The sequence below is a fragment of the Ursus arctos genome, unplaced genomic scaffold (assembly GCF_023065955.2).
Source record: "Ursus arctos isolate Adak ecotype North America unplaced genomic scaffold, UrsArc2.0 scaffold_2, whole genome shotgun sequence".
NCBI lineage: Eukaryota > Metazoa > Chordata > Mammalia > Carnivora > Ursidae > Ursus > Ursus arctos.
In genome coordinates, this window is record NW_026622874.1 from 64878697 (window position 1) to 64903799 (window position 25103).

General features: G+C 59.6%; 1 protein-coding gene and 1 long non-coding RNA gene across 5 annotated transcripts in view; one reads left to right on the top strand and one right to left on the bottom strand.

Annotated features, from left to right (window-relative positions):
• KCNN3 (potassium calcium-activated channel subfamily N member 3) overlaps positions 1-25103 on the top strand; it is a 137607-nt gene that overhangs the window by 22568 nt on the left and 89936 nt on the right. For all 4 annotated transcript variants that reach the window (XM_026485294.4, XM_026485295.4, XM_044379093.3 and 1 more), the window contains exon 2: positions 14129-14224. In XM_026485294.4, the coding sequence (XP_026341079.1) occupies positions 14129-14224 (96 nt within the window). The remainder of the gene's footprint in view (positions 1-14128; positions 14225-25103) is intronic.
• Positions 12408-14339, bottom strand: LOC130544280 (uncharacterized). Its single transcript, XR_008960452.1, has 3 exons — positions 14207-14339; positions 13654-13803; positions 12408-12990 (listed from the first exon to the last, which is right to left on the bottom strand). It is a non-coding gene; the product is annotated as an uncharacterized LOC130544280 (long non-coding RNA).

Sequence of the window (25103 nt, forward strand, 5' to 3'; positions counted from 1 at the left end):
GAATTTAGCAGACAGGGGCCAGGAGGGGAAGTGAGAAGGGGGTCCTTGGTCTCGTACCCAGCTCCAGCTCCAGCTCCAGGGAGGGGGCTGTGGAGCATTTTGTGAGCCACAGACCACGTTTCCACTTTCTGCTCCATCCACAGATCCTACCCTCGCAAATGCCTTTGATTTCCGTTGCTTTTCACCTCCCGCCCCCAAACACAGTGAATCTTTGAATAGCACAGTCCCTTTGGATCTCTGACCGATCGGTCACCAAATCCGACCCCAAGTGTACTCAGAATAGACGCTTTTAATAAAATATATTACCTTTAAGCCGGGGTAAACCTGTGGAATTTGTGCATTTCTTTTAGAGCGTCTCCACAAATTTTACGATATTGAAATTGCCACCCAGTGACCTTTTGGGAAATACTAGATAAATTACAAGACACAAATAGATAAACCAAACAGGGAAGTCCTGTTTCTAGTGCTGCTCCTGCCCGATTTCTCAGGCTGAGTCTAGAAACCCCTGACTCCCCGAGCGCCCCCGCCAGCCTCCCGGCGGGAGCAGGTATCCGCTCTGGACTCAGCTCCCCACACCGCGCCCCGTGCGTTCACCTCTGCTCTCCATCAGCCAAAACTAGTCCCTTGGTGACAGGGTCCCCAGAAATGCTCCCAGGGGCCAGAACTGCTTTGGAAAGACGCAGGTGCTCTGCTGTGGGTCTGCCCCGGGCACATGGCGGGGACCCCTCGGTCGTGGCAGGTGACAGCTGAGCCTGGCTGAGCCCAGTGGCCGTTGTGTGGAACGTTCTTGGGGTCTGGGCCGGGCCTTGGTCGCCCGCGTGGGCATCTTCTTCACCCGCAGGTCAGGTGCTGGTCCTCCTGCTCCGTGGGCACCTGCCTCCCTACCCGTTGGCGATGGTGGGCGATGCCCAGCAGGTGTACTCTCCTGTTCATACTTGGAGTGGGGAAAACAGAATTTCGAAGGGAAATGGTCCCTCAAACCAAGTCTGCGAGCCCTGAGGGGCCTTCCGGGGACTCACGGCTCCTTTCCGTCATGGGAGCTGCTTGCTCCTCTGGGAGCCGGACATGCGGAGTGGGAATGGGTGGGGGTGGTGGGCACGACGTCACTGGCTGCCCGAGGGCAGCTAATTGCAGTTCCCTCGTGGGCGGGCCGCAGCCACGTGTGGACGGCTCATTTCACGAGTAAGCGAGGCCAGCCCGGCCGCTGTGCTGTCACCGTTCTGTGACCTGCCCCTCCATTGGCTGGAGGCATTGCCCACGCCTGCCGGGCCCCGCTGCGGTTTTCCCTGCACAGGCACCGCCTCCCTTCCCCCTTGGTTGTGGCCGGACACCCGCACCCTCACGCTCGGGGAGGGAGGAGAGGAGAAAGAAAATTGGGGCTTAGACAGTATCCTGAGGCTGCTGGCCCTTCTGTAGGTGGAGAAGCTCCATGAGGAATGGGAAGAGCCCCTTCCCGTGCTGCCCCAGGGGCCACTCACGTCTTCATTTGATAATTAATTCAACAGACACTCCTGGGGTTTTTCTCACATACCAGGCACTGTGCCGGGTGCTGGGGGTGCAGAGACACCGAGAGGTGACCGAGAGCTGGTTCCTGTGCTCCCAGAGCTCGCAGCAGGGAAACAGGTGCTCTCCCGGGGGCCGTGGGGAGTCACAGGCCCACAGCGGGGTCTTGAAGGTCGCCTGGGGAACGTGTCGGGCCAGGAGGGGAAGGTCAGTGGTGTGAGTGAGGCTGGGGAGGTGAGCAGGACCCCAGTCATGCAGGTGCCTTGCTTGGGGGCCCAGCTTTATCCTGCGGGCCCTGGAGACACAGAGGGATTTAGGTAGACGGGAGGCACAATTTGTGTTCAGGAGTGCAGGGGTTGGGGTCTCGAGCTCGCATCCAGATGTGGGCCCAGCAGCTGGGTGACTTTGGCCAAGTCCTGGCGTGTGAGACGGGCATCCTCCAGCACTGACACAGCCCATCCACCTCTGGCCACCTGACCCATGTCTCCTGGCTGTCCCCCCTCACGCACAGCTGGTGGCAGCTGGAGGGAACAGGGTGAGTTCCCCAGGAAGAATGCGCCCTCCTGACCCCCGTGGCTCACACCACCTGGCCCTTTCCAGCCCTGCAGGAACGCCCACCTGGCTCCCCACCGCCTGGGGCCCAGCTGGGTTTCTTCAGTGAGACCATTCGTTCTACGGGTCGCCCCAGCCCCCTGGCCCCAGGTGACACCAGCAGCTGACTTGGGGTGGCTGCCCAGCACCTTGCTGACGGCGTGGAGATGGCTGTGGGTGGAAGGACAGGCTCTCCTCCAGGAGTGTCATTCCTTCCATGGTCTTGGTGCCAGGTCCCAGAACTTCTCCAGGGCGAGGAGCCCGGGTGGGGGCTGCCTGGGATTCCTGTTTTCCTAGTCTATGCTCACAGCTGTTATGTTTAAAGGCTTAAACAATGTGTCTAAGCAAGTAAGTATCTGTTTAGTCTGTGGGATGGGGACAGTGACGGTGGCTCCGGCACCCCCCGCCCTTGCCAGTCCCGCGTGCACGGCCTGGACGGCTGGACCTGTAATGGGGTCGTTTGCCTCGCTCTTCCCTCCTGTCATTCATTCGTTGATCAAGTATTTATTGAGTACCAGGCAACGGGGACAGAGAAATCGGATCTGGACCCTGCACAGAGCAGCCCAGAGTCTGGGGTGACCACCCCTGGGAGCCCAGGGGCTGCAGGGTCTCAGGGGGCCCCGGCATGGAGTTTGGTTCAGACCTAGACCCGTGAGCTGATGATCGCCAACCCTGGTCTTGGGAAACAGGGACACAGCTGTGGGGCAAGATGGGGGAAAGGGGCACAGCAGAGGGGAGGCAGCACGTTATCCGACAGGCGCCCACAGCGTCCCCGGGCCCTGCTGCGGCTCACAGCCACAGCCGGCAAGGACCCCTCGGAGGGACAGGCCCCGTGGTGGCTCAGCTCCACCCTGGCAAGCTGGGCCAAGGACTGCTCATGTCCCTTGGTGCCTCGGTTTCCCACCTGTAAACTGAGGCTCTGGGCTGGAGGGGGATTGCGGCGATCTGCTCTGAACCAGTGTTCTGGGCCCAGAGCAGGACCCAGCTGATCTGGGGCGGGAGCTCCTCAAGAGGAAGTGTCCCCATCTCAACACCGAGAGACACCCAGAGGGGCTGTGGGCAGTCCGGCCATCTCCTCGCCAGCCACAGCCACCTGCTGGGCTCTCCCAGCTCAGCCCCGAACCAAGGGGCTCAGGGTCTCCATGTCTGTATATTTTTCTGGTGCGAACATACTCTTCTTGGAGTTTCTGTCTTTGCTTTTTCTTTCTGTCAGTAAGAAAGGCTCCAGGTCCAGGACGACTCTGCAAGGAAGCCCGCACGGACTGACTCCTCGTGCCCTGCCTCCCTGTGCCTTCAGGTGCTGTCCCACCTGCCTGGCGCTGGGCTGTCAGGCCGCTGAAGCCCGAGGAGCACATCCCCAAGGGCTCCCAGACAGCTCCCCCTCACGGGTCTGTAAAGAAAGCAATGTTTTGGCAACACGGTGTTAGAAGATTTGGGGTCCCGAGCTGTGTGACCCTGAGTAATTGTGCGAATACCCCACGTCTCAGTTTTCCCATCTATGAGATGGGAATGGCTCTCCCTATCTCCCAGAAATCAAATAGAAAACCAGGCCAAAAGCTCTGTAAACAGGAAAACCTTCGCTGAGATGCAGGACACAGTGATCCAGTAGCAAATACGTTCCGATTTTCGGCCCTCTCCATCACTGCAGCCTCCTGAGAAGTTCAGGTTGGCGAGGGAAGGCAGGCGAGGCCCGTGATTGTCCACGGCAGATGGAATAGCCAGAAGGGAATGCCGGAGAGTCGCTATGGATGCGGGTGCTGCAGCCCTGAGTCCACTAATGAGGCTTGATCTGGAAAATGATGCCTGTCCGCGAGCCTGGGGCAGGGACCGTGGCCGAGGGTCGGCTAACGGCAGCTTGAAATCCTGCTGTCCCACTGCTTGTGGTGGACGTGGAAGCTGGGAGGCATGGGCAGCCGGGCCCTCAGGCCTCCCAGACCCGACGGCAGATGCTCTGTATGTGGGGTGATGGTTCGTTTCTCTGTCCAGACGGGGAGACTTTGGGGAGTAGCGTGTTCATAATTACCGTTTGTATTAATAATTATGCCAGGCAGCAGGCATAAAGCGGCCCCCCTGGCCGCTGGGGGCATAGCCACCCCGTGCACAGACCCTGGGGTGTTCACTGCCTGGTCTGCCTCACAAGAACTCCGGAAGGAAGAAAGGGCTCTTCCTGTGTGTTGGTAGATGTTAAAGATGGGGTTGGAGCGGACCGGTCCAGCTGTGGGCTTCGGCCTGGCTTCCCCGTGGCCGGCCCCATGCAGAGGCGGCTGCCTGGCTGCCCAGGTGTCCGCGCCCGAGCCTGGAATCGGGAAGCTCCTCCACTTACCTTGGGATCTCACCAAATTGCGCAGCCTCTCTGTGCCTCAGTTTCCTTACTTGTCAAGCGGGGACAACAGCTCCTTGTTGTGAGGATTAGGTGAGATCCTGTGTGAAGATGGGTGGACTCAGGCTTTGACAGGTCATAGGTCCCGGGAAATCCTGTGGCGTTTGCACCCTCAGGCAGTCCCCAGAATCCGCGGGTCCTGTCTGGAGCAGCGCTGGTGTGAGCCCACTCTGGTGGCTGAGCTCCTGCCGTGAGGTCGGGGAGGTCAGGTTCTGCAGGAAGCAGATAAACGCCCGGAGGAATGGAGGTTCGAGACTCCCCCAGGTGCAGAGGGTCCTGTGTGAGGCGGGGCTGCGTCCAGGGACCCTCAGGCCGCGAGAGCCGTGAAGCTCTGCGCAGACAGGCGGCCCGGCCAGCCTCTTCTGGGCCCGCCGGGGTGCTTGCTCGGACACGGGAGGAGACGTGGCTCGTGGGGCGCCCACTGCTGGAACGGACGGCACCGCCAAGCCTAAGGTGGGCCACAGTTTGGTGCCGAGGGGGGGGGGGGCGCCAGGAGAGGCCCTGTGGCCTCTTCGCAGCCTGAGCTGGGTCTGCGTTACTCCCCTCAAGGTCGTCCCGCATTCGCGGGCAATCGGGGCCTGTGGCAACGGCTGGGAGGCCACTGAGCCGAGTTTCTGCACAGCAATCCTTCCATTGCTGGCCGGCGCCAGCGAGCCCACTGTTCATGCCAACTGGTTACCTTTCCAGACTGTTTCCTTTTATGTTTAAGTTCTTATATTTTTAAGCAAACACAAGACGGAGAAGCTACAGTACGTCAGGGTTGTTTCCCCCGATTTGCCCTGAGTGAGCCGCGGAAGAAAGAGCCACACCCCAGATCTTGGACGATGGCAGGGGGTCAGACGGCTCTAACGACAGGCCCAGCCCCCGGAAGACTCCGGGCAAGATTAGCACTTTCTGCTCCTGGTGTGTGGCCTGGAGCAGGACAGAAGGACAGAGCCCCTCTCGGGCTCATTTCCTTGCCCTGAAAGTGGGGGAGTGGGGCTAGGTGACCTCGAAGGCCCCTTCCAGCTCCGTCTGTGCACCCGTGGTGGGACGAGGCTGTGGGAAGGAGGGAGGTGGTGCCGTCCTTGGCACCCTGCTCCCGGCAGCCCAGCCCGGGTGTACGCGGGGAACACGGACAGGGCTCTTCCTTACCTGGGAGGCTCTGGTCGGCCTTCAGAGACACCGTGGAGCCGGCCCCGCCCTTGTTTTCTCACCATGTGGGATTCCTGGGCGTCTTAGGATTTGCAGTTGGCCCAAACATTGCCAGGCGCAGGGATGACTTTGCCCATGTGGGGATGGAAACGGGCTTGCCTCGGCACCAGGCTGGGCGTGGACAGAGAATCCCACCGTTCTCTGATGAGGCCGGGAGTACCGAGGCCCTGGTGTCACTTCTGCCCCAGTGACAGAGGCGGGGCTGGAAGCAGAAGAGGGAAGAGAATGGGAAGGAGGGGGGTGAGGGGCGGGGGTGGTCTGCAGGCCCACCTGGCATCCTCGGGACCAGCACGTGCTTCTCTGCCCCTCCGGAGATGCGAAGCAACGCTTTTATTTCAAGTCACGTGCTTCCGAGGGCAATCTTGCGATGCGTCCCAGGGCAGGTGGGGGGGGCCAGGCCCGGTGGGCTGGTTCGGTTCTAGCCGGGAACCCAGTGTGTGCACACACAGCCTCCTGCAGAGCAGTGATTTCCTGCTGTTTTATTGGCTTGGGGGCCAGATGGGCTTTAATAAGAGCCCGTAAAGCTACTTCAAAGCCGGCCATCCAGAAAGCACGGTTATTTGTTTCAAACATTCTAGAATGCTTCAGAAGGTGGGGCCTTCTGCCAGCTGGAAGAAAGGTGGGAGCACGGCCTTGGTGAGGGGAGCAGTGCTGTTTGTTCACGGTGACAGGAAACTGAGCGGTCTTCCCCAGGGCTCTGCCACACCGGGGGGCGAAGAAAGGTTGCGTGGTTCTCTGTGACTTGGGACCCTGAGCCTCCAGGACAGATGCTCACAGGAGCCTCTGTCAGGTGTGGTCAGCACCTGCCGAAGACATGCATGGTGGCAGGTGTGCACCTGTCAGGGTGGGAGAAGGCTGCCGCAGCTCTGGCAGCACAGGAATGAGGCAGGTGCCCGAAGGCCCAGGGCGTGCCCCTTGCACAGGCCGGGGAGGAGGAAAGGTCATCGGGAGCAAAGTGTTTACTGGAGAAGGAGACACAGTGGCCGGGTGAGAAATTGAAAGTGATGTCCAGGACTGGGATCTGGGCTTATAGAGAACCCATAAATTCAGGGTTGTTTCATTTTCATAAACAGAGAAGACAAGGTAGGTGGGGTTGCCCAGCACCTGGGTTCTAAGCTCTGTTTTCGACCCGGGCTGGTGCTGGACAGGTGCTGAGCCAGCCTCACTGGGCCTCCATGTCCTCACACAGAGGAAGCATGTGCAGCTCGCTGAGCTCCAAGGATGCCTCTGGGCGTGGCGGTCTGTACCTTGGGGAGGGTCTCTCCGATCCAGCACGGCACCGGCGTCTCCGATACTGCAGTCAAAGTGAGGCTTCAGTCACATTGGTTTGTTTAGCTTTACTGGGAGCAGAACACCCAAGCAGGGAGAATCCAGGTCTTTGAGAAAGTCAGAGCCTTCCAAAGTAGTGATGGGTGGCCTTGGTAGAAAGCGAGTTCCCCGTCCCTGGAGGTAATCAAGCAGACGGAATGACCACATGTTCTTTAGATGGCTTCTGAGTGTTCTTTTCGCTCTAAGGTTCTGGGGCTGCACACACTTACATGTGTGGTTGCCTGTTTGGCAGTGTCTCCTGAAGGCCGTGGTGGTGGCCCCAGCTTTCTGGAATTTTCTGGTGCCCCTGGAGCAGCAGGTGCCATCCCTGGCCTGCACAGTAGAATCACTGGAGTATTTAAAATGCCAGTGCCCGGGCCTCACCTGGACTGGTGCCAAGGTCCCTCAGTGTTAGAGGGGGCTGGGCTGGCGGTGCCTGGCGGGCTCCCCTCCGGCCCCCGCCCTGCCTGACGGGGTTGGGAGATAACCCCCCCGGTCTCATTCCGCCTTGGTGTAGCGCTCAGGTCGGAGGCTGTCTGGATTGACCCTTCCGTCCACTCCCCAGCAAACGTTTGTAAAGTGCTCCCCTGATTCTGGAAGAGTCCTCGGTGCGCGAACTTTCGGCTCCCTGACCTCCTCGTTGCGTAGCTGTACCTGGCACACGGCAGGCGCGTCACAAACGTTCGATGGGATCACGCGGAACCTTTGCCAGTGTTGTAAGTGGGGCAGGAAAGTATAGACAGGCATGTGGGAGCGCACACTAGGTCAGCTCCCTCTGCTCAGACCTCGCAGAGGAGGCCGTCTCCTCATTGGAATTATGTTTGTGGCCTGCGGGTGACCCATCCGACTTGGTATTTTGGTGCCATCGTCTCCCAAATGACCTTTTTTCTTTCCTTGGGGCGTCGAGCAGAGGAGAACCAGGGCCTGGGGTGGGTCATTTCCTCCTAATTGATGTCCTGGCCGTCGTGCCGGCTTCACTAAGCATCACGTGGTCCCTCCGCTCAGACCCGAATGTCCTTGTTATTAACTGCCTGGTGTCCCGGACATCAGGCTCTGTCTCTTCTGGGAATGGCCAGGCCACCGAGAAATGCCCTGGCCAACTCGACTGGATGGGTTTTATTTTGGGACCGCTGGCTTGCTTCAGTGTGCGCCTTCCCGCCTGCCCTCCCCACACCAGGCCCGGCCTGAGGCTGCTCCTGGTCTTCCGTGCCCGAAGCCGACGGGGCCTCGGGGGTGACATGACGGGGGCCTCGTCAGGGGGAAGGCGAGACAGGGGATCGGTCCCACTGGGGAGGCTGGGCCTGGAAGGTCCACGTGCTGAGACTCCGGCTCCCCCGGGGGGCCCCCTGCCTCCTCCTCGCTCAGGGGCGGTGGGCAAGTGCATGAGCGTCCCTGGGCCCTGGGGTTGCTCAGAGGGTCCGGGGCAGTGACCACAGCGCCCGGCCGTGTCATGCACACTCTGCGCTTCTAGCTCCCGTGTCTGCAAAGTCAGGAGGGGAGTGTCCACGTGCTTCCCACGTCTCAGAAATGCGCCACCTTTGTTCCGAGAGTCAGCTTCCGCTAGTGTTTATTGACCTACCAGGTGCCTGACGACACCCTACACACGGGGCTGTGGCGGTGGACGAAGGGAAACCCCTGTCCTTCTGGGGCGTCCACACTGGCACTCAGGCCAGCACACCTCAGTGGGCAAATCAGGCTCCCGTGGCAGAAGGAGCCGTGCGGACGGCGATGCGGGAGGGTCCGCTCATGAAGGGCGTGGGGCCCAGGCGGGCTGGCGGGCGCTCGGTGCGGAGGCCACCCTGCATCACATCCAGGCGGGGAGCCGAGCCCCCAGCTCGGATGCTGGTATCACCCAGGGTCTAAGGACGGAGCGAGAAGCTGTCTTCCCACGAGCACAGGTCCTGGCCCCGCTCCTGCCCCCATCAGCCGGCTCACGGTGTCCCTGCCGGCATCTGGGCCAGAGGGAAGGGTGGCCGGCTTAGCCTCAGCTCTGTGCTCCCTGAGAATATGCCTTGGGCACCCCAGACTCCGTGTGAGAGCCAGATTCTCTGGGGAGAAGGTGCTGTCTGCGCTCCTCACCTCACATTCAGGACGTGGGGTTGGGGCACCTCGTCTGGTCCTCGTCATGCCCTGGTCACTGAAAGGACCACCTGTAGGCTTCTCTACAACCGGGCTTCTTGCCCATTTCTGACCATCCCAGCCCAGCTTCTCCAGGCCCTGCCCACCTGCCCCTTCCTCTGCCTGGTGGGGTTCAGGCTTAGCAGGTGGGGGTGGAGGAGGTGGGACATGCCTGGCATTTTACGAGTACCCGGCACAGGGTCTGGCCGTGGCTGAGCGCTCAGGAAATATTTACAGGGAGAATGGGGGAGTGGATGAGCACCTGGCCTGCCGCAGACAGCCAAAGGTGCTTTTCTGAAATGTGGGAGCAGCTTTGTAAATTGCCAGAACCTTAAAAAGCTGATTTGGGAGGTGCATTGGGCAGCCCTGACTGAGGACCAGCTGGGGCACCAGGTGGGCGGTGGGCGGTGGGCCTGGGCCCGGGCTGAGGCAGGAGCCCCGCGGCGATGGGCGAGAGAGTGGACAGGGGTGGGGGAGCCAGGGAGGGGCAGAGGCGTGGCGCAGGTTCAGAGAGCCTTGCCCAGGAAGGGGCTTCCCTCACGGTCCAGGGCTGGGTCCGACGTGCGCAGTGTTCGAGCAAGAGTGTCTAACTGGGACAACCCTGCCAGAGCCAGAGGATTACGCTGATGCTGAATGTCAGTCAAGGGCGGGGCCTCGCTGTGAGACTGAAGGGAAGGTTGACCTGATCGGACAGAAAACATTTCTAAAACTGTGATTTCCCAGATCGAATGCACAGCATGCAGGTGTTCGTTCAGCAAAAGCAGACCTCAGATGACGTCTTCTCTTCCCCCTCGGGGTCCCGAACAGTGACTGGAACCACAAATGGACCACAGTTGTAGGAGCGCGTGTGCACACACACTTGGGGGCACGCTCCTCCTTGCTTAAGCTTGTATTTGTCCCCGTGGGACGCTGCTTTCCGGTTATTTTCAAATGTCCCGAACAGTCACACACACTCAGGACTTCAGCGTCTGTGGGAAGACGTACGGTAATCGTTACAATCCTGTCCTGTCCTTGGAAGCTACGAGGCTGGCACAGAAGCCGGGGACACACTCACCCACACTCCACACAGCCTCGGGGCAGGACGGGCTGGCACAGGACAGGCAGAGTGGTTCTGAGAGTCCTCGCTGCAGAAACTGGAGGTTGAGGGGCGTGACCGGAGGGCAGACAGGGGTGCCCGTGCATGGGCGGGGCACGGGATCCGAGGGCACAGATCGGGAGTGCATCCTGGCTTCTTGAATCCTGCCTCGCCACATTGGGTAGCTTCCCAGCCTCTCTGTTCCGTCCTCTAAACGTGGATCGATGAGGCCCTGGCGTGGTAGGCCCCTCCGTAGTGCTATAGGCCAGCCTGACGTCATCGGCGAGAGGTCCAGGTGTGTGAAGGGCTCGCTGGTGGGTGGGGGTCCCTTGCAGGAATGCAGCACGCCTTCCCACCCTGCTAGGAATCCCCTCTGCGGCCCAGGTGGATGGCTGAGGCCAGCCTCCGCGAGGACGGCCGAACCGTCTCAGTCGGGGGGCGGGGGGAGGCAGAATGGTATGGAGCAAAATCTGGCATATAGCTAAACTCAGGGTTAGTTGTGCGACCTTGGAAAAGTCACTTTGTCTCTCTGACTCTCAGTTTCTTTATCAGGACAATGGAGGCATGGTGGCCTTGTCTGTAGGGGTAGGATGTGAGAAGCCTCGTCTGGCACCTGGTACACAGTCAGTGCTCAATAAATGTTAAGTAAAAGTGAAAGTCCTGTTAGTAAGTAATTTTCAGAAGCATTTGTCAAGTGCCTGTTGTACTGGCGCTCAGAGGTGGCATGGAGCAGAGCCGCGTTCCGGGGTCCGCGGGCTCTCCCTGGCTGGTGGTACGGCCGTGCGCAGCGGGTGGTGCCCTCCGTCGCTTTATATGGTGCAATGCGATATTGTCAGTCGTTTTCATGTTAAAAAAAAAAAAAAGTAAAACATTGAAAAATAATTGGGAAGACCACCTATGCAGCCTTGGTGTCTGGGTTTTTCACCAGATGCTGTGGGCCTTTCCTCTTCACATATCCTCTGCAGAAATGGTTTTAAGTGGCTACCTAGTGGCCTGTCACTGGCTATTCTCAGAGTTATTTAACCGCTTGATAGTGTTGGGCATTTAGGTGTAAATGACTTAAAATGCCTCATCGGTGGGGATGTCTTTCCTAAGCATTCCTGTGTGTTAGGGTCACTGCTCTGTTGTTGAGCAGCTCTGACTTGCAGGGGAGAGGGCTGGCCGGGAGTCAGGACCCCCTCCCAGCCTCGCAGCCCTCTGGCCCCTCAGATGGGAGCCTGTGGGGCAGAGCAGGTGGCAGGTGCCCCGTGTGGGGTCTGGCTGCTAATTTGCTGGCTACCGTCACCCAAAGAACTGTATCAATTTCAAGCTTCATTGGAGTTGAGGCAGCAAAGACGGCAATTCAACATTTTTAACAAATAGAAAACATGTCTAGTCCAGCCAGACTTTGACATGTTTTCCAGCTATTAAAAATTGTTGATGGTTTATTTTTCATTGACACGTAGTAGAAAATGCCAGGAAGTCTGCAAAGAGCCAAGGGTCCCGCGGCTCCAGGGCAAAGCTCGTCTCCCCGCGGGGCTGGAGATGACCAGAACCAAGAAGCAGGTGGAAGGCGCCTCTTATGTAAAGGCTTTGAGTTTTGGAACAAAAGGAAGAGGCTCAAAGGAGGGGAGACAGCATCTGGCCCCTTTCCCTCCACCTCTTCCTCTAAAAATGATGGAAATAGACTTGGATTCTGATTTTAGTTCATTTCTGCCAAAAGAAATAAATTAGATGTTGAAATGTGCAGCCGATCCCAGGCCCTTCCTGGGGTGGGGGGTGATGCTCCCCAGATGCCCCCAGACCCCTCGGAGGGAGAAGTTAGGGTCGTTTCTGGCTCAGGAGTGGTGGGACCCGTCTCTGCTGATTCCTGTAGGGAGGTTTGTCTTGTCCTGAGACAGTCCGAGTTCAGGGCCTGCTGTGTTCAGCTGTCTGCAGGTCAGACCTCTAGGCTAGGCTGGTGTCTCCAGCACCCAGTCACGCTTTCACAGACGGGAAGCTTCCTGCGGGCTGCACCTGGGCTCTGTGCCCACGCGTGTGCGGAGCAAGCGGCCGCACGCTGCTCTTCGTGACGCTGTGGACCACGGAGGCTCCGTGAAAGCTGGCTTCGGTGTAGACCGCTGTCTGGGCAGGGTGAATGGAGACCTCCCTGCCCGTGCAGAAGCCGGATCGGAAGCTTCTGGCAGGCAGGGCGCCCTGTGAACGCCCTACATCTCTGCACGGTGTCGTGCATCTGCCGCGCTCCGCGGGAGAGGGGGCTGAAACTGTCAGGGAGGAAGGCAGGCAGGCAGGCAGGCACTAGTGCATTCGTTGTCCTCGGTCCCGGGCACCAGCCTGTGCCTGGCGCGAGGTGGGCCCCACCCGGTGCTTGTAGCAGATACCCGAATGTTGGATTGACAGACCCCAGGGAGAGGTTCCTTCTGTCTCAGCCTGCGGGGCTGGGGGCGGGGAGTGTGGAGCTGGGTCTCTGCAGGTCCGAGCCCCTCCCTTGACTCCAGAGCTTGCCGTACTGGACACCACCACCCAACCCTGCAGACCTGAGCCGCTGTCACTCTGACTGTGAGAGCGTTTGGGCGGTGCAGCCACTCTCCTTCCATTGAGCCCCCCAGCCCTGCGGTAGGCTCCCCTTGACAATGCGTCACCTCCTACCTTGGAGTTACCTTCCATTACTGTCTCGAGCTGTCATTTGGATCAGCTTAAGTGGGTACGACCTTGGCTTTGGCTGTTTCTCGTTGCTGAGACGGCCTCAGGGCCTGAGGGCAGGGCTCTGGGCTTGAGTCAGAGACCTTGGCTTTGAACTCTGGCACCAGCCACTCACCCCCTGAGCCTCCCCATGTAACGTCTGTGATTTGGGAGAGAGGCCAGGGGCGGTCATGAGGATGGAGGAGAGCAAACATGGGAACCCACCTTGCAGACTCTGAGGCGCTCTACGGGGGTCAGGGTGGTTATGGGCCCAGCTCGTGAGCACAGGGCTGCTGCTCGGACGCCAGCCTCTCCGGGGAGTGGGTGCTTGGAGGTGCTGCCTGGCTCATGGGCTCCCTCTGCTCAGGCTGTGTTCCCACCTTCCCTTGGGACCACAGTCGTCCCTACTTCCTGGTTTCCAGATGCCCAGCAGGGCACCACATCCCAGCCTGGAAGCCCTGACTGCAGCGGGTGCCGAGGGAGTAACGGCGGTAGCCAGCCCTCCCCCTGCCAGGCGCTGGCCCATGGACTTTACATCTGCAAGGGCCTTTATTTTCCTGGCAGCCCTCGAGGCAGGTACTCAAGTTACCCCCACTGGACACAAGAGACAGAGAGGTGGAGCGGGCAGCCTAAGGTCACACAGCCCGGAAGGGGCCCCATCCAGAGCTCGTGCTTCCTGGAGATTCTTGCCGCTGCCCTGAGGCTGCTGGAAGATGCTGTGAGCGCTGGGGGTGGCCCCCCCTCCTGCCCCGTCCTCCACAGGGGGGACCCCTCCCAGCAGCTCCTCTGCCACCCTTGCCTCCCTCCCTGCTCTTGACCTAACCTGGAGGTGAGAACACCTGCCGGGACATTCTGATTCATGCGGGAGAAAACCCTGCATTGTCAGAGATGGAAGGAGCCTCAGGAATCCTCTGGTTCAGGTTTGTTCCGAGAGGAGAGAGGCCCAGGCTGGCAAGAGGTGGATGCCCTAACCCTAGAAAAGCAGCACAAAAAGGAATTATGTTCACACGACTTACGAGCACGGAGGCAAAACTCTAAACGAGCCATCAGCAGACTGAGCCACGGAGAGCAAATGCGATACGCTCTGCCCAAGCACCGTCAGTCCCTGGAGTGCAAATAGGCTTTAACTCTAGAAAACAGAGGCTGGGGAGGGGGTTCCTTAGCCCATGTGGCCCCAGGCCCAGCCCAGCCCAGGGCAGGGCCTGGTGGCCATGCTCCTGAGCCCCCTCCCGCTTTGCAGAGCACTGCGACTGGCCCCCTTCCTGACTGTCCTAATTCTCTTCCCGTTTCTCCTGCAGGACTCCATGTTTTCGCTGGCCCTGAAATGCCTTATCAGTCTGTCTACCATCATCCTTTTGGGTTTGATCATCGCCTACCACACGCGGGAGGTCCAGGTAGGTGCCGGCCCCTCTTCGCCCCCCTTGGTGTCTGACATCGGGGCTCTTCCCTTCTGGTTTGGAGCCTAAGGAGAGAGGGAACTGGGGTTGCCCTGGGCCTTCAGAACAGTTGTGACAGTCTTCATTTGGGGGTCCCAGAAGCGAACATGGCCTCATGGTGTGGGGGGCAGTCCTGGTCAGGACCCCACTGCACTGTGAGAGCCCCATAGGAGTTCCCTTGCCTTTTCTGCCTCTTGCTGGACCCTTTCAGAGCTTGAGCCCTGCCTCCCCATTGAGGCAGACGTGTTAGTGTCCCTTGCACACACACGCTTTGGATCAAATACCACCGGCAGTCTGTATTTCTCAGTCTGTATTTCTCTGAAGGCTGGGAAGGAGTCACTTTCTCAGTAGAATACAAGTCTGACGGGGGTGAGGGGCTGCTGTTTCTTCGTGCTCAGAAGTGACTCGGCCCCCAGAGAAATCTGGCTGGGCCTCTGGGTGCACTTCCGGGCCGCGGACAGGCAGCCCCTCTGGGCTGGAGTGTGGGGTGAGCAGACGTGCAGCGTCTTCTCAGGACACTGGGTCCCCCATCGCCCCGCCCGCTGGCTGACCCCCTCCCTGCACGCTGGGTAGTTCTGGAGCCTCCAGACGCTTCTCCTCACATGCATGGGAGCCTGGATGTAATCCCGGTCCCTGGGCTGGAGGAGGGCCGCCGGCCGCCCATCTGGGCCCCAGGCGACAGGCCGACAAAGACCAGAGCTCACAGTCAGAAAAACTGGGTTGAGTCTTGGCCGGGACATCTTCCCACACTGTCTTTGGCCAGCCCTGCGACCTTTCTCCGTCTGTCTGGAACACCTTTCGCAGAGGACAGGACAAGGAGTGCTCTGTGAGCCAGAAACGCTATGCAAATCTCGTCCCCGTTGTTCCGGGGCTTTCTGGGCGGGGTGGCTGCACAGGCAGTGGCATGCAGGGGTCAGGGACCCTGGGCGGGCCTGCATGGCTCGCGGCCACCATGGCAGGGCTCCAGGCTGTGGATGACCAGAGGACACTGACCTAGAAGCCGCGACTCTCCGGGGCTCATAGGTGCTCGATTGGACGTGTGCTCTGAGGGCCGCGTCCACCCACCGCCAAGCAGCTTCCTTCTCGGAGTCGGAACTGCGTGGCGCTGGTGGCCTGTGAGCCAGACCGCGGTCCAGTCAGCCCCCTGCGGGAGCCAGCCCAGGCAGGAGGGACCGGGTCCTACCCTGCCCCAAACCAGTTGTGGGCCCAGCGATTCCCTCGACCCCTCTGAACCCCCGTATCCTCATCTGCAGGGAGCCCATTTGCTACGTACCACCCTGACCTGTGCGGAAGGCGTCACCCAGGCCCAAGAGAAAAGGCAGAATCCTGGAGCTCAGCTGTGACCCCAGCTTGAGGGAGGGGAACGAGGAGCGGGTCCCAGCCTCAGCCCTGCGCCCGTGAGCCTGACTATGGCTTCTTCCTGCTCCAGGCAGTGGGACTGCAAGGGCTGGCACCCCGTCCTCTGAGTCTTGTGGGGTCCGGGTTCCCAGCTCCGGGCTGTAGCCTCGGCTCTCAGACCTGGCCCAGCCCAGCCTGGCGCAGTGCCACCAGCTCGCTCGGTGCCCTTTGTCCCAACGCGGCTCACACCCAGTCTCCGCTTCACCCTAATTGTGGGCAGAGAGGACACTGTGCCAGCTGCTTTATTTTGGCCTGGCCCTCACAGTTTGGAGAAACAAAGTGAAACCAGTGGCATTGAGTCCTGGCTCAGACACTTCAGTGTGCCTGACTTCGGGGCAGCGACAGCTTCTCTGGGCCTCAGTTTCCCTATGGAAGTATGGACGTCCTATCACCCATTTTGCTCGACTCTGAGAGGGTTGGTAACAGTGGAGTCCAGGGTGGGCGTTTGTGAAATGGAAGCCGGTGCTCTTCCTATGACCTCTGCTCCCCCACTTCCAGCTGGGCACCCTCCTGCAGGAGGCTGGACCCCCTGGCCTGGCCCGGGCTTGCCTGCACTCTCAGCCACCAGAGCTATATCCTGTGGCCTCGTGGCCCCCCCATCATGTGGGGACTCATCAGTACCTGGCTCCCTCTGTCCCCTTATCTTTTCAGTAAAGCAATTTCTGCACAGAGCTGGACCTTCTCCTGCCCGAGGGATGCAGGGATGGTTTGGGTTCCGGCAGTTGGCATGGGAGGCCTTGATCCTACAGGGACTCCTCGGACGCACCTCGCCCGACCACAGTGCAGTTTCCTGTTCTGTGTCTTTTTCCCCACACTTAGGGATGGTGATGTCATGAATCTTTGTATTTCCGGGGACCTACGGGGTCTGACAAAGAGCAGGGTCTGCTGTGCCTGCTTTGAGTAAAAGGGCGTTGGGTGCAAGATGTCCAGTGTCCAAGCACTTGGGACTCTTCCTTAGCTCTGTGGTCTTGGGCCTCAGTGTCCCCATCTGTTAACTGGGTATCCTAAGCCTCCTCGTTCTGTAATGTTCTGGTTTAGGTCTGGGCGCAGCAGCAGCTGGGGGAGGGCAGCGCTGGGAACACCTGCAGGGGTGGGGGAAAGGCCAGCTGCGGGAAGCAGGGTAGGGGCTTGTATGGAGGACGAGCGCACCAGTTCCCTCGGCCGCACCAGTTGCTGTGGACGTGGCTCATTTTTAGCAGGGGCCACATGACCGCGTCCCCCCTCCCCGCCCTAGACATTTGCATCTAGGCCCCTCGGCCCTGGCACACGGGAGACTGGGGTGCCTTCTGGAATCGTGTTCCTAGTGTCTGTTTGGGTGGCTTGTGTTTTCGAGGCAGAGTTCTGAAACTGGGTAGCTCTTAACGAACCCTGGCTTCCTGTCGTGTAACCTCGGGCTTGGAAGGCTCCCAGAGGTGACCGGGTGCCCGCCCTGTGCAGGAACCCCCTGTACCTCTGTGGGCTCTGTCTGTGACAGGGAGCCGCTGCCTCTTGAGGGGGCTCTCCGCTGGGCGAGGGGGGCTCTCCTCTGATGGGCAGCGTGGGTTTTTGGAAAGTCTGCCCTCCACTGCGAGGACGCGGGCCTCCCCGGAACGTCCACTCAGCCCCTGCAGGGAGAAGCAGGTGCCCACGTTGCCCACAAGGCAGCTCTGTTGTTTGAAGGTGGCTGCCCCATTTCTCCTCAGGTTTTTCTGCTTGGCTTTCTGGAGCACAGAGATTTTAAAGGCTCAGACATCTCAGGCCAGTGTGACCTGGAAAGAAATGAAAACACAAAAACAATGCATTTCATTTATTTACCAAAACTTTGAGAACAGCGCTCTCCCCGGGAGAGTCCTCTGACCGCGGTCTGGCCTCACCCCCACCCCGTGGGCAGCACCCGCCTCCCATCCCCAGGCCGCAGTCCCACATGCCAGAGGCCGCTGGCGCAGACACACTGAACTCCTTGTCCCCCACTCTTGCACTGGCCACACACGTGGTGGGGGCCACTCTGTGCTGAGCCTGGCGTGGGAGCCCAGTGCTCTGCCCTGGAAACCCCGAAATCACCTTTGTTCCCCCGAGGGGTTGCCACGCTTGAGTGAAGCCACGGCTCTGACCAATGTCTCTGGTACCATCCCAGAAGGCAGGGTAGCAGGGGGCAGGGAACGTGGACTTGAGGGTAGCCGGATGTGGGTTCAAATCATGCTCTTTGTCACATTTTAGTGTCTCTGGTGGTCTTTAGCAAGTTACTTCATCCCTCTTAGCCAATTTCCTTTCTGTAAAATGGGGCTGATAATAGCACCTACTACAAAGGGTTATTGTGCATTAGAGAGTTTATGCAAAACACCTTAGCTTAACCAAGGACATGTTTGCTTGGCAGACAGGGTGGACAGGACATCTCAAAATAAACCAAGGCCCTGAGACGGGAAACTGCAGCGTGCACCCTGCTGTCTCCGGGACGAGGTCCTGGGCAAGAGGACTTAGATGGGTCCATGGAGTTCGGGCAGTGCCGGCGGGAGCCTCTGTGCCCCAGGGAAGGGTTTCAAGATGGTGACGCCCTGAACCAGGACGAGACAAGAGCCAGGCCAGCAGGGGCTGTGCATCAGGAACGTTGAGCTCATGGAATTGCCCAGACCTGGTCACCTCTCAGGATGGAGGTGCTGTCTGCAGAGAGGGGAGGCATCTCCCTGCTGCTGGGGTCGCTCGCGGGGCTGGGAGTACCCGTCAGACTGAAGCCACAGAAGGAGGTTGAGGTGGGAGTGATAGCCCGATCAGTGAAAGACTGGCCGAGTCTGAGGTCTGGCAGGGTGGGGCCAGGAGGAACCTAGGCATCTTCAGGCCAGGGCTCCAGGGGCCCAGTGGGGTGGGGGTTGAGAGGAGACAGGGCAGGCCCCTGGAGGAGAAGGAACAGTCAGGGAGGCCAGGGGAGAGCCAGGAGGCAGAAGTGTTGGTTATGGCCCAGGGAGGTCGAGGATGGGCGGTGGCAGGGTCCATGTGCCCCTCATCCCCTGGGAATGGCAGTCACAGGGCCGTGGTGGGAGGTGAGACAGTGCGTGCAGGCCAGTCTTCTATCTGACATGTTTGGCTGTGAATGCAGGAAGGCAGAGTGGCAGCTGGAGAGGACACAGTGCTAAGGGAGGGGTGTTTGATCCATTTTTATAGAGACTGCATGTGTCATCAGCTGCCAGGAAGGGGCCAGTTGAGAGGGGGAGGAAATAGTGGGCCAGGTTCTGGTCCAGTAGCCTGCAGGAGCCTGCAGGAGGGGGCGGGGCTCGCTCACCAGGGGAGGAGCCTGTCGGAGGCGGGGCTTGCTCACCTGGGGAGAAGCCTGCAGGAGGGGGCGGGGCTCACTCACCCTTCTCCCGGGGAGAAGGTGCCCTGGCTCAGAGTGGGGGGCCAGAGGGGGGGGCACACCCATTCTGGAAGTAGAAGCAGAGCCTGGTGAGCACTGGGCAGCAAGGTGCAGGGCACAGGGCATGGGCAGAAAATTCACCCCGTCCAGCCCAGCGTGTGTATGGGAACTTCGGAGGTGGTTAATCTCAGTCTGTGGTTACTGGTCATATTCAGAATCAAAGGGGTGAGGTAGCCACTCCTGTTTGGGGGGTGCCAATCTTCCAGAGGTTTCTAGCCTACTTCTGACCTGATAAGAATGCAATGACAGTAACAAAATATGGGCTTCCAACCGCATGGGTTGAAACACAGGGTCCTATGAAACGGGACACTTGTGATTTAATAAGTGTGTATAAGTGGGCGTTTTTGTTAAATGCCAGTAAGTTCTCGGCTGACAGGGAAATGACCTCAAATTATAGGACATAAATTATATTCAAGAGATGGCTCACATTACGGAGGGGCTCACCTCCCATGGCGTGATGAGCCCACAGGGCCGAGCGCCCTCCTGGGTGTGTGTAACAGGCCATCGCAGGGACACGGCCACCTGGGGTGCAGGAGGCGTTCCTGGCCTGGATGCTTCGAGGCCCTGCTGCTGAAGGAGTTGGTGGTGTCTCCCATTGGGGAACGGGAGGACAGTTCAGGCTAGGTCTGGCTCTGGGCCCTCACCCTCCCTCTCCCTGTGGAAGAAGGTCCCTCTGAACTCACCCCCCCCCGACCCCCCGAGGACTACCTGGTCAGGCACTGGGAATCCAGAAATAATTCAGGCCGTTCCCTGCCTTTGAAGCTGCTCATCCTAGACCTTGACGCACTGGGACCAGGCTGAGCAGTGCCATGACATGAGGTGTGTGTGATGCTGTGTGGCCACAGAGGGCAAGGCAGGTGTCACAGGGAGATGAGGGTGTGGCTGAGTCCTGTGTTCATCGGGAGCAGAGACCTTGTATGTTTGGACGAAACTGGCCTGGCGCATTTCAGGGCAGTGGAGAAAGAGGAGAAGGAAGGGGTGTCTGTCCTCCAAGGGAGGTGATGGCTGCCTGACCCCAGTGGGGTGGGGTCTCTGTCCCCGAAGGCCTCCGGGAGCATTTCCTAGGGGTGGGTGTCTCTGGCTGGCTGACGGATTTCACTTGCCTTCACTGGCTCCAAGATGGGCCAGTGGCCCAGGCACTCCCTTTGGACTGAACAGATTGGGGACCCCTGAGACCCCAAGGCCTCCAGGAGTGTCCCCGGCCACCCCATGCCGCGGGCTGGGAGCTGGCTTGGAGCTGGCTCCGACCCCTGCATTGAGTGTCTGGTGTCGAATCGTCACCCCGTGTCTTGCCCGCGCCCGCTCTCTGCTCTGAGTCCCTGCGGAGGGGACGACGTGACTCACTGTTGAGTCCCAGAGCTGGAGCGCCTGCTGGAGCAGGTGTCCGGAGAGAACAACGGAAGGAATGAGGACAAGCGTGGGGCGGGCAGGCAGACGCATTCTCCCCTCAGTAGGAGAGCAAAGAGCCTGTGTGGCCGACTGACCCCGCGGCCACAGCCCTGTTCTGGCCTCTGCGGCTGCGTGGTGCGGGTCTGTGAGCTGGCCACCCCTGCGGGGCCTCCTTCCCTACCACCCTCACTGGTTCCTGCCTCTCCCCTGTGCCACCGGCCATCGATTGCCATAGTTACTACACTAGCCCTGGCAGTCTCTGTGTGACATTTTGGGTTTATTTGCTAAATATTTGAACACTTGGGTTTAACCCTTTCTGCTTTAAAGAGGGCTTCCCTTCTCTGCTGCCCTCCCGGAGCCCGTGGGGCCTGTGTGTGGTGTCTCAGATGCCCATACTGTCGTTTCGTCACTTGGAAATGTCACCCTGTCTCATGTGCCTCGACAGGGCGCGAGCAGCGTCTGTTAGCAGGTATGAAGCCGCAGCCCCGGGTGTGTTGAGACTTGCCCCGCCTGCATGGCCAGTGTGGCCAGTACCAGCCTGCAGAGTCAGCCCGCCCGAGCTCTGGTGACTTCCAGGCAGAGGCCTCTCACCAGGTCCTCCAGAAGCTTCCTCAGCTCCAGGAGTCCGACATGGTGCGGGTGTCCTCTGCCCGTGAACCCTCGCGGGGCCCGATCTCTGTGTGAGCCCGGATGAGAGCAGGAGGGAGTGCCCCTGTCAGCCTCGGTGCTGTCCTCTGTGGAGCGAGCGGGCTAGACCAGATGACCTCTCGGGCCTCCGTTGGCATCCAGGATTCCGTGTCCCTAGGGTGCCCAGTAGCGGGGAGAGAGACCGAGGGAGGGAGCCGTGATGGGCCTGGTAACAAGGAGGCCTTCATGCGGAGCTGTCCAAGCAGCCTTGCCCTTCTGCCCGCCTGGCCTCTGCCCAGAAAGGGAGCGGACTCTCGCCTCAGAATAGCCTTCAACCTGAGGTAGGAAAAATTGCAGACAGTTCTTTGGCTCCAACGTCTTAGAGTTTAAAGGTGACTCTTGTTACGTCTCTTACAAGTATGAACTGGTTGGACATCTAAAAGCTTTTAGGATAATTGAAGTCAGTGACCGACTTCCCTTCCCAGTGCCAACTCCCAGTTTCCTTCCATGAGGACGGACGCCCATTTGCCACAGGCCCCAGGGGCGAGCGCTGGGCGGTACAGAATATCCCATAACCCTGTAGGGCCTGTGTGTGCTGCCCGTGACTTTCCTAGCATTAATCCGTCCCATGTAGTATCATTGTTGCCACTGTCTTCAAATGATGCCCTTCCCCGACTCGGCAGTCCTCTGTCAGGCCTGGGCGGCAGAGCCCCTGTGCTTTGCCTGGGTCCCGAGGCCACTGAAGCCCCCTGCCTGGGGCTGTGTGTTTTGAGAGCCCCAAGGCTCCCAGCCTCCTCCCAGCCACCTCTGTGGCTGTCCCTGCTGTGCCAGTCACGGCGTGGGACATGATGGGGTGCACTGATTCTGAACAGCGGGCTCTCTGCAGATTAGGGGAGTTCCTAGTGCTCTGGATGATTGTTGTTGAGCTGGACCACCAAGAAAATTCTGAGCAGAAGTCCCAGTGTCCCAAACGGCAGGACTCTCGAAAAAAGGTGGTCAAAATCACCACTGCTGAGATTCTCCAAAACTCTATCATTGGAGAAGACATGAACTGCGCTTGGTTATCTCTGAACAGAAGAATTCAGGCCAGCTGAGTCATGCAGAGCCCCGCTCCCTCTGAACACGGCGGATACGAACGTGTGGGGCTGTGGGAGGGCACTGGCCTGTGGTCTCTGGATGCTGGGCCACGTTGTGAGTCTGTTGCCTTAATGTGTTTTTATTTTTTATTTTTATTTTTTTAAAGATTTTTTATTTATTTATAGACAGTCAGCGAGAGAGGGAACACAGGCAGGGGAAGTGGGAGAGGAAGAAGCAGGCTCCCAGCAGAGGAGCCCCATGTGGGACTCGATCCCGGAACGCCAGGATCACGCCCTGAGCCAAAGGCAGACGCCTAACAACTGCGCCACCCAGGCGCCCCTTAATGTGTTTTTAAAAACACGTGGTAAAGCATACATAACGCACCATTTACCCTCTGAATGGCTTCTAAGCCTACGGCTCCGTGGCAGTGAGTCCCCGCACGCGGCTGCGCAGCTGTCCCCACCGTCCACCCCCAGAGCTGACTTTGTCGTTTTGTATGTAACCTTACGCCACTCGATGGCCCATGGGCGTGGGCGCCCCTCCAAGGCCCCTGGCTCCTGCCAGCATGCCCTGCTCAGACCTGGATGCTTCCTTCCCTGTCCCAGCACCCTCATGGCCCGGGCCTGCGCTCCGATCCCAAGTTCAGGTTTGGAAAGTGGTTTGGAAAGCCGCAAATGTCAGCGATGGCCCCTCCACTTGCTGGTCTCCTGCATGCTGGGGTTGTGCCTTTGTGACCTCAGGGGGGCCTCGTCATAGTCCTGGGAGGTGGGTTCTCTTGTTATCCCTGTTTTACAGGGAAGGCAGCCGAGGCCTCGAGGCCAGTGAGGCGCCCAGTGTCACGTGGCAGGTCGCCGTCCCCAGCCCTGATAGGCTTCAGCGTCTCGGGGAGAGAGCTCCATCTGCAGACTGTGTCTCCCATCCCTGCTCCCACAGGGCCCAGAGGCAGCCAGGAAGTTGGGCTGAGCCAGGTGGGCTCCCCTCCAAAAGGGGCGACAGTTACCATGACAGCCCAGAGTGGGACCTCGGCTGGACCAGCCCGTGCTGCAGCAGCACCTGTCCCTCTGTCCCAGCCGCCCCTCTAGGAGGAACCCCAGCCTCTGCTCTGCTCCACGGAGGCCCCTCTGCTTAGTAGAAACCCTTTCCTTATCCTGCTTTCCCTGTTGTCCTCCCCTTGGGTCCGAGGCCTGCCTCAGGATGAGGCCCGCACCCTTAGGGTGGTAACGCCAGCCGTCTGAGCTGGGACACAGCCTCCCGTCCCGTCCCTGCCAGGCTGGAGTTTTCCTGGCTGCCTGGCCGGGCCCCTCCCGGGTCTTCTTCTTTTCTGCCCCTGCCTTCCGAGGGGCCAGCTCCCGATCCTTGTGCCCACTTGCTGCTTCCCTGGACCCACAGTGTCCCTGCCTGTCCCTGGGCCCCAGAGCCAAGGCCTGCCTGGGGTGCACCTGGCCTTTCTTGAGACCCTGAGCCTTGGCCTGTCAGTGGCCTGGGGCGGGGGCAGGCTTCTGCAGCTTCCTCTTTCCCCCCATACTTCCTCGTCCTTCAGGCTCTCCTGTGGTAAGGGGCCAGCAACCTCCCCCCCAGGCCTCCTTGGTTGGACTTCCCAGGGTCTTCCCCTCCCCAGATGAAACATCCCCAACTTCCCTGGTGTGGTGAGGGACCCTGTCTGCCTGGCCCCTGCTGCTCCGCACTCTGCCCACTTGGTCTGCACCTGCCAAGGCCTGTGAGCTGGTCAGTACAGAGCGCCATGCACCTGCTTTCTTATTCTGTTCCTGCAGCCAAAGACAGTTGGCGCCGTTGACCAGCATCCAGCTGGTTAGTGAACATTGAATCTCATGTTTACGAAAACCTTCTGTCTGTCACAGAGCTGCTAAGACAGTGGTTCCACACCCCTGACCCCAGTCCCCTATCCTTGCTTGTATAGTTGGCTTTTTGGGGGAAAAGCCTCATCTTTGGTTTGCCTTTTAGGCAACCCCCCTTTGCTCAGCTCATCCCTCTAGCCTGTCTCTTGTGTGTGTGTTCAGGGCCTCCCTGCTTCCTGTCCTCCTATGTTCGGTGAGCCTGACTACAATCGCTTCATCCAAACCATTGATACAAATGTGGAACCAGAAATGGCATCTGGGAGATAATCTTCCTTTCGGTGGATTAAAGACAGAAGGAGTGGAGAAAAAGGAATTCAAGTGTTTGCAGATCTTTCTTGTCCTAAGCATTCTATGGCCTCCCCTCCGGCTGTGGTTTTACGCTCCTCCCCAGCGCCCCCCCAGCATAAGCTTGGCTCTGCCTTCACAGAGCCCGTGCTGCCTGAGCCGCGTGCCACGCGGGCGCCGGGCTGTGGGCGCGGTGGCTGGGGCATCTGCACGACCGCCGGCGGGGCACCTGGCCGCCATGGGACTGGGTGGGCACGGCGTTGCCCCAGCATCCAGCGTCACAGCGGTGTGCTTCCGCGGCAGCCCCGAAGCAGCTCCCAGCCGCAGCCGCCGGGCTCGGCCATGACTGCCCACCTGTGGACACCGGGGATCCGCGGCCAGCACGGTGGGGCCGTCCTCCAGGTGCAGAGCAGTCGTGGCCTCTGGCTCGGCTCCCCCAGGCCGCCCTGAGGGGCTCTGCTCTGCTGTGTTGGCGCCCCGCAGGCCCTGCCCCGCCCTGGCCTCTGTTCCCTCACTTGTGCCCCTGGGGCAGGGCGTAAATGCTCCCAAGGTTCGTCCAGGCCTCTCTGGTGCCTCTTGCCAGAATGTGCTGGAAACCTTGTTGGTTTGAGGGCAAAGAGAAATGACCACCACTGTGTGTGGAATTGGGGGGGAGGTAGTGGGCAGGGCGGTATTTGTCTTCCTGTGCTGTTAGAAATAGCAACTGTTCTCTACCTCCCCTGAGGACTGGACAAAAGGTGATTATTTCATTTGACACAGAGCTATTGAAGGTCTGTTCTGAGCCAGGCACCGCGGGGACGGCAAGGTCCCTGCCCTAAAG